Below are 7,002 nucleotides of genomic sequence, written 5' to 3' on the forward strand. Positions count from 1 at the left end.
TCATAGAGAAACAAGAGAGAAAGCATCAAACACCAAGTTTGTGCAAATCAAGCCAATTTTCCTTTCAATATTCATTTTGCTTTCAAGAACACCATTTGTGCTCATTTGTAATTATCTTTGAGTGTTCTTTTCTTGTTCTAGAATTGTGCAAACATCTTACCTTGTGAGGTTTTCTTGTAAGTTTGCAAATTTGTAATCTTCTCTTTGGGAAAAAGAGTGTTCTCAAGAGTTGGGGTATACTCTTGAGGGATTTTGTAAGGTTATCTCTTTGGCCTCAAAAGAAAGAACAAATTAGTGAATTTGTTGGAAAATCCTTAGTGTGGATAGCTAAGGTAGTGGACGTAGACTTTGTTTGAGAAAGTCGAACCACTGTAAATCGTTGTGCAATTACTTTCAATTTTTCTGCAAAAGCTTCCACGAAATTTTTAATTGCCAATTCACCCCCCTCTTGGCCGATTCCGTCGATCGATTAACTCAACACTTATCTTTTATTTTAAAAACAACTTTTAAAAACCCCTTTTTATCTTTACTATTATTATTTATTATTTTATTATTTTTCTCTTTTTTATTCATTATTACTTATTTTATTATTTTTTCTTTTTAAATTATAATTATTTATATTATTTTATTTCAAATTTCATCTGGAATTCTATCCTCCTCTAAATCAAAGAGTTTTACTAAATCACAAAAACCATAGTCGCTGTGGATCGACCCTGCTTCTCTATACTACTTTTACTTTTTATTTTTAAGAAGCCAGAATTATTTTGATTGCAAAACGACAGTTATCATTCTCACTTGAAACAGGTTTCCCTTCAGATGCAAATTTTGAAATTGTTTCACTTGAAATAAAATTAATCTCACTTGATATTGTTTCTTTCCAAAAAAAATTCATCTCACTTGAGACAATTTTCCCACGAAACACAAATTTTGAAATTGTTTCACTTGAAACAAAATTGATCTCGCTTGAGATAATTTTCCTAAAATAAGTTTTGTCTCACTTGAGACAGTTTCTCTTGAAACATAACCCTTTGAGATTGTTTCTCTCGTAACAAAGTTTTGTCTCGTTTGAGACAATTTCTGTTGAAACATAAACCTTTGAGATTGTTTCTCTCGAAACAAAGTTTTGTATCGCTTGAGACAATTTCTCTTGAAACATAAACATTTGAGATTGCTTCTCTCGAAACAAAGTTTTGTCTCGCTTGAGACATTTTCTCTTGAAACATAAACCTTTGATATTGTTTCACTCGAAACAAAGTTTTGTCTCGCTAGAGACAGTTCTCTTGAAACATAAAACCTTTTAGATTGTTTCTCTTGAAACAAATGTTATCTCGCTTGAGACAATTTCTCTTGAAACATAAACCTTTGATATTGTTTATCTTGAAACAAGTGTTATCTCGCTTGAGACAAATTCTCTTGAAACGTAAACCTTTGATATTGTTTCTCTCGAAACAAAGTTTTGTCTCACTTGAGGCAATTTCTCTTGAAAAATAAACCTTTGACGAAACAAAGTTTCGTCTCACTTGAGACAATTTCTGTTGAAACAAAAATCCTTTAGATTATTTCTCTTGAAACAAATTTTGTCTTGCTTGAGACAATTTTCCACAAATTTTGAAATTTTTGCACCAAAAGAAAAATTGATCTCACATGAGATTGTTTTTCTTAAAAACAAGTTTCATATCGCTTGACATTGTTTTCCCTTTAAACGTAAATTTTTAAATGTTTTACTCGAAACAAAATTTTATCTCACCTAAGATAGCTTCTCTTAAAACAAAAATTTCCACTCATTTATTTTCATTCAAATATATTATAGTAATTCAACGTTGGCAAAGAATTTATTCCACAATTCCATGTTAGAAAAGAAGATTTCATTTCAAGCCAATCATTGGTTACCGACCAGATCTCCTCAAAATGAAGGAGCAGTGTCACCCTCAGACAATCAGACTTGCTCATCATGTAGGAACCTTGTTGTCTCCAAATTATCCCTAAAGACGGCTAGATGTCCTCATCACGTAGGAACAATGTCGTCCACTAACCAGATCTCCTCATGGCATAGGAACATCGTCATCCTTAGACAATCAGACTTCCTCATCACGTAGGAATCGTGTTGTCTCTAAATTATCCTTAAATATGGCTATACGTCCTCATCACGTAAGAACAATGTCATCCACCGACCAAATCTCCTCAACACGAAAGAGTTGTGTCATCCTTAGACAATCTGACTTCCTCAATGCGTAAGAACCCTGTTATCTCCAAAATCATCTCCAGATTGACCCAATTTCCTCAACGAGAAGAAACAACGTCATCTTCAACAAACAATTTACCTGAAAACGGCCAGAACTATTCAACAGGAATAAGAAGTGTCATCTCTAACACCCTATTATCTTCGGATTGACCATATTTCCTTAGCGAGAAGGAACATCGTCATCTTCAGCGAATTATCTAAAACTGGCTAGATATCTTCAACATGGATGACCATTGTCGTCTTTAACATCAAAGAGAGAACCAGACAAAAACTCATTATCTTGTTGTCTTTTCCATATTGTTTTTAACACAAGAATGGACAAATAGAGGCAGCTGTAGATATCCACTTGTGTCCATCTTTTAATTGTTTATTATTATTATTGTTATTATTATTATTATTATTACTAGTATTATTATTATTATTATTATTATTATTATTATTATTATTTCTGTTATTATTTTCAGGTTATAACAACAAAGATCCAATTACAAACACACTCAACAGTACCCTAAATAGGGCCCAATACCACTAGGCCCAAGAGAAAGCATACCTACAGGCCTAACCGATTATAATCAACCCGACCTGAAGCCCAAGATCATATCAAATATGAGAACCCAACCCCAATTAGGGTTTATTCTCTACCCATCGCCACCTTCAACGCTAACCGTTGGATCTAAACCTATCCAACAGTCCAAATCGCCTAAAACTTAGGGTTTTAACCTTAAATATCAACCAGCCGCTGCTGTCAGCAATGAGCAGCCAACGACCGGCGTGTGCGCTTCACCATCCATCACCCCAGTCACGTGAGCCATAGCCAAAAGCTCCCTGAACCGCCATCATTATCAATAGTAATAGAAAACAACCCCAATCAAGTAAATCAACCAAATAAGTCTAAAACCCCAATAAAAATAAGAACAAATCCAAAATAAAATCCCGAGACAAATATGGCCCTGTAACAAGTCAAAAATACGGTAATCATACCGTATCTTCTCGGTAGTAGCATAAGTCTTCATCAAACCATCACTTGCAAGCAGATTAAAGGAGAGAGGCAAGCAACATTTACAATGGGGATTCATACTAAGCAGTGAACTAAACAGAGAGGAAAAAAGAAAAGAGGGGAAAAACCAGAACGAAATAATTGGAAAAAAAAACCTTCGAACCAAAAAAAGAGCAAAACAAGAAAGTAATCCTTACCCAGATCGTCAACTGTTGTTTCATCGGACTGAAGAACCCCATCTCCAAAGGTAAATAACTCATTTTTCTTGGGATTTATTTTTGGGGTTTAGTTTTTTTAGGTTTTTAGAGAGACGTAGAGGACAATAAGATAAGAGGATTAAAAAATATAGGGGCTCTTGAGATGTTTTACTCCCGTGGTCACCGATCTACGGTGGCCAGGGAGTTACGGTTTACTTCCTCGGCGGGGGACTGGGGAGAAGGAAGTGTAAGAGAGTTTTCTCTCGAAAGAGAAAATAGAAATGAAAAATAAGGATTGGTTGGCTGGTTTAGGCTCGAGTGTTAACCATTTATATTATATATAAAACGACGTCATTTTAGGGAAGGGAAAATTATGTGTTTGGTGCTTGGGTTAATCCCATTCGGGACCTTTTCGCCTTATAACTTCTCATTTTGGTCATCAAATGAAACTTTTTCTTGTTTTGTTTTAAGCTTTGGATCTTATTATATTTATATTTCGGTCATTATCTGTTTATTGTTTGGTTTGGGAAAAATGCGAGTTATGTTTATTAATTTATGATTTAATGCATTTTAATCCTTTTTATGTGACGTTTATTTTGGTTTAGTTTATGATTTTGGCTGGTAGCTTATAATTCAATTCATTTTAACCCATTGTTGTTTCCTGTGTAAATGCACGTTTTTAGCTGGATCTTTTATTTTTCTGTAATATTCATTCTAGTCACTATTTTTGGTTTGAATATGAAATTTCATGGTTAGTCAATTAATTTAATTTTATTATTTTTTCCTCTTCATGATTTAGTCCCTTGTTTATTTATTTTTTTTCTCGTTTAATTTGTATTATTCTTTCTAGAACAGATTAATTAATTGTGTAATTTAATTTTCTACCTTTTTTATAATATATGTTTTAGTATTATCATACATTAGACTAAATTTTACATATTTATATTTATTCAATACTTCTTAATCTTGTATGTTTACATAATGTTCACCTTTATGTTTTTATCTTATTTGTTTTAATATGATTTATGAAATGTTCTTTTGGTAACGTTATGTGTATCCCTTATCTTTGATATTTTTTAGTGGTTTATTCGAACATTTTCGAGAATATTGGTCGTAGAATGGGCGTGGAAAGCATTGTTTGGTCGAAGTAGTGTGATACTATACGACATTCGAACTAAATGTGAACTTGAAATAAATCGAGTTTATTTTTTTTTAAATGAAAAATAATTCATTTTTATTCCAATGAAGCAATGTGTGTTTCTTTAAATAGTAATTTATTTTATGCAATTATCGATAGTTGATTTATATTTGATTTGTGTTTTTTATAACGTTGGAGAGGGGACATTTCTCGTATAAAGGATAAATAAATGGGATAGTCTTCCTATTGGAGGATGTCCAAATCTCGTGATTTCTTCTCAAATTAAGGAATGTTCTATAATAATTAATTCGAAGCAAATTATTTGATGTTCAATAAAATGATCGTAATTTAAATATTGATATGAATTCACAATTTTCACCATTTACGACGATATGTAAGCGAATAAGTACCAATTTTGGACACTGTGGGGGTGCTTATCCTTCCCCACGCGTAACACTCTCGGACTCGTTCAGTCGAGTTTTTGGTAAAAACATATCAATCTTTGTCTTAAAAAACCATTTTTCCTTAAAATTATTTTAAAAGACGTTTTCAGGTATTCAACCTATTTAGCCTAAAGGTCGATGGCGACTCCTGTTTAATTTAATTCAAATTAATTGAAAAATTGCTAAATTTTCAAAGAAAATCATAATTTTTTAAAAAAACTTAATTGTTTAAAAAATGGTTACAACACAACCAATCAAAACTTTACTTGTATTTGATCTCTACAAGAATTGGGTGATAGATTGAAGAAAGATTGGTTACGAGTAGAATAGTGGTTTTAGATTATTTTGGTATCCTTCGATTTCCACCTTTTCCTAGATTGTTTCGGCATCCATTCTGTTCTTGGGAATGCGGAGCAGCAGCAACTAGAGCCATGGACCGACCTCAGCGGCAAAGTGGTGATGGTGACGGGGGCATCTTCCGGCTTAGGTCGTGATTTTTGTCTCGACTTGGCTAAAGCCGGCTGTCGTATTGTGGCTGCCGCACGCCGTGTTGATCGCATTAAATCCCTCTGGTGATATCAATTGCTTCAGCTTTCCTGAACCCCAGTCTAGTGGCCCTCGAACTGTTTCCGTTGAGCTTGATGTATGTGCTGATGGAGCCACCATACAGAGTTCCGTGAAAGCAACTTGGGATGCCTTTGGGAGGATCGATGGTTTAATAAACAACGCTGGCATTAGAGGTACTTCATTTTATAGTTTATTTTAAAATGTTGGATAAAATAAACAAATGATGGCTCGATTATAGAATATTACTTTTTGAGTCTCTCGACCACTGAAAGTTATAAAATAATTCTTCGATTATAAGGTGTTTTGTTCAGTCTTCTAATTATTAAAAGTTACAAAATAATTATTCTACTATTCATATGCATAAAATCGTCATTTTTCGTTTAAAAAATTGAAAACAGTCTAAGTTTGACATTAACTTGCTCACTATGATATGAAAAAAATCTGATCTCAGAACTATTTGAGTTGTACTTTGTGGATCGAATATTTGTTTACATTATATTGTCGACCCAGTACTTGAAATATTATGTTGTCGAATTAGTGTTTTAAAGCAATGGTAGTGCCAATAGACATCGTTAAAATATAATTTTATCATATCAATAGGTTAACGAGTTTAAAATATATGAATAGTTAAATGAGCATTTTTTAATTTTTAATAGTGGGAGACTAAAAACAGTAAATATTACCGAGAGATCAATTTATAACTTTTAATAATTGAAAAACTCAACAAAATATAGTATCTTATAGCCGGGACCATTTATATCCTTTACCTGCCAATTTTTTTATGCTCCTTTTGTTCAATTCGTAATCATCGTGTTGGAAATTTCTTCATCATTTGCAACTATTGCAAGTATTTGCAGGTCAGGTGAAGAGTCCTTTGGAATTTTCAGAGGAGGAATGGAATCAGAATATTAGAACCAATTTAACAGGGTCTTGGTTGGTGCCAAAGTATGTTGCGACGCACATGCGCGATGCAAATCAAGGAGGATCCATAATCAACATAATCAAGGACTGGTTAACAAAAGTGGCCGAGAGAAAGGTTCCCCCAAGAACATTCGGAGTACGTATCCGGCAATATATTCATCGTCGATGCTGGGGCTACCTTGCGCGGTGTTCCCATATTTTCTTCGCTTTGAGGATGCAATCCCCTGTATATAAATAGAAAACAAGGAGGGCAGGGATGTATAATAAGATTTGTTGCATAAAAGTCTATTAATGTTTACGTATTTTTGTAATTAGTAGCCGATTCAGGAATATTTTTTAAGATGAACACATATATATTACTAATAGAAATTTATGGTATGAGTAAGCACAAATAAAATTTCAAAGTGGACACCAATAATAAAATGAATAACTAATATAAAGAAATTCGAATTTAATGATAGGCATGTGCCCACCCTGAACAACTACATCCGCTGCTG

General features: G+C 33.3%; 1 protein-coding gene across 1 annotated transcript; it reads left to right on the top strand.

The window, feature by feature from the left end:
• Window positions 1–3,599: 3,599 nt before the first annotated feature.
• LOC120208571 (peroxisomal trans-2-enoyl-CoA reductase-like) lies at window positions 3,600–6,743 on the top strand. Its single transcript, XM_039207801.1, is given in 4 exon segments — window positions 3,600–3,681; window positions 5,394–5,586; window positions 5,588–5,757; window positions 6,442–6,743. Coding segments are annotated over 4 exon segments (747 nt in total).
• Window positions 6,744–7,002: the final 259 nt, after the last annotated feature.

The sequence above is a fragment of the Hibiscus syriacus genome, unplaced genomic scaffold, assembly GCF_006381635.1.
Source record: "Hibiscus syriacus cultivar Baekdansim isolate YM2019G1 unplaced genomic scaffold, ASM638163v2 tig00016637_pilon, whole genome shotgun sequence".
Taxonomy (NCBI): domain Eukaryota; kingdom Viridiplantae; phylum Streptophyta; class Magnoliopsida; order Malvales; family Malvaceae; genus Hibiscus; species Hibiscus syriacus.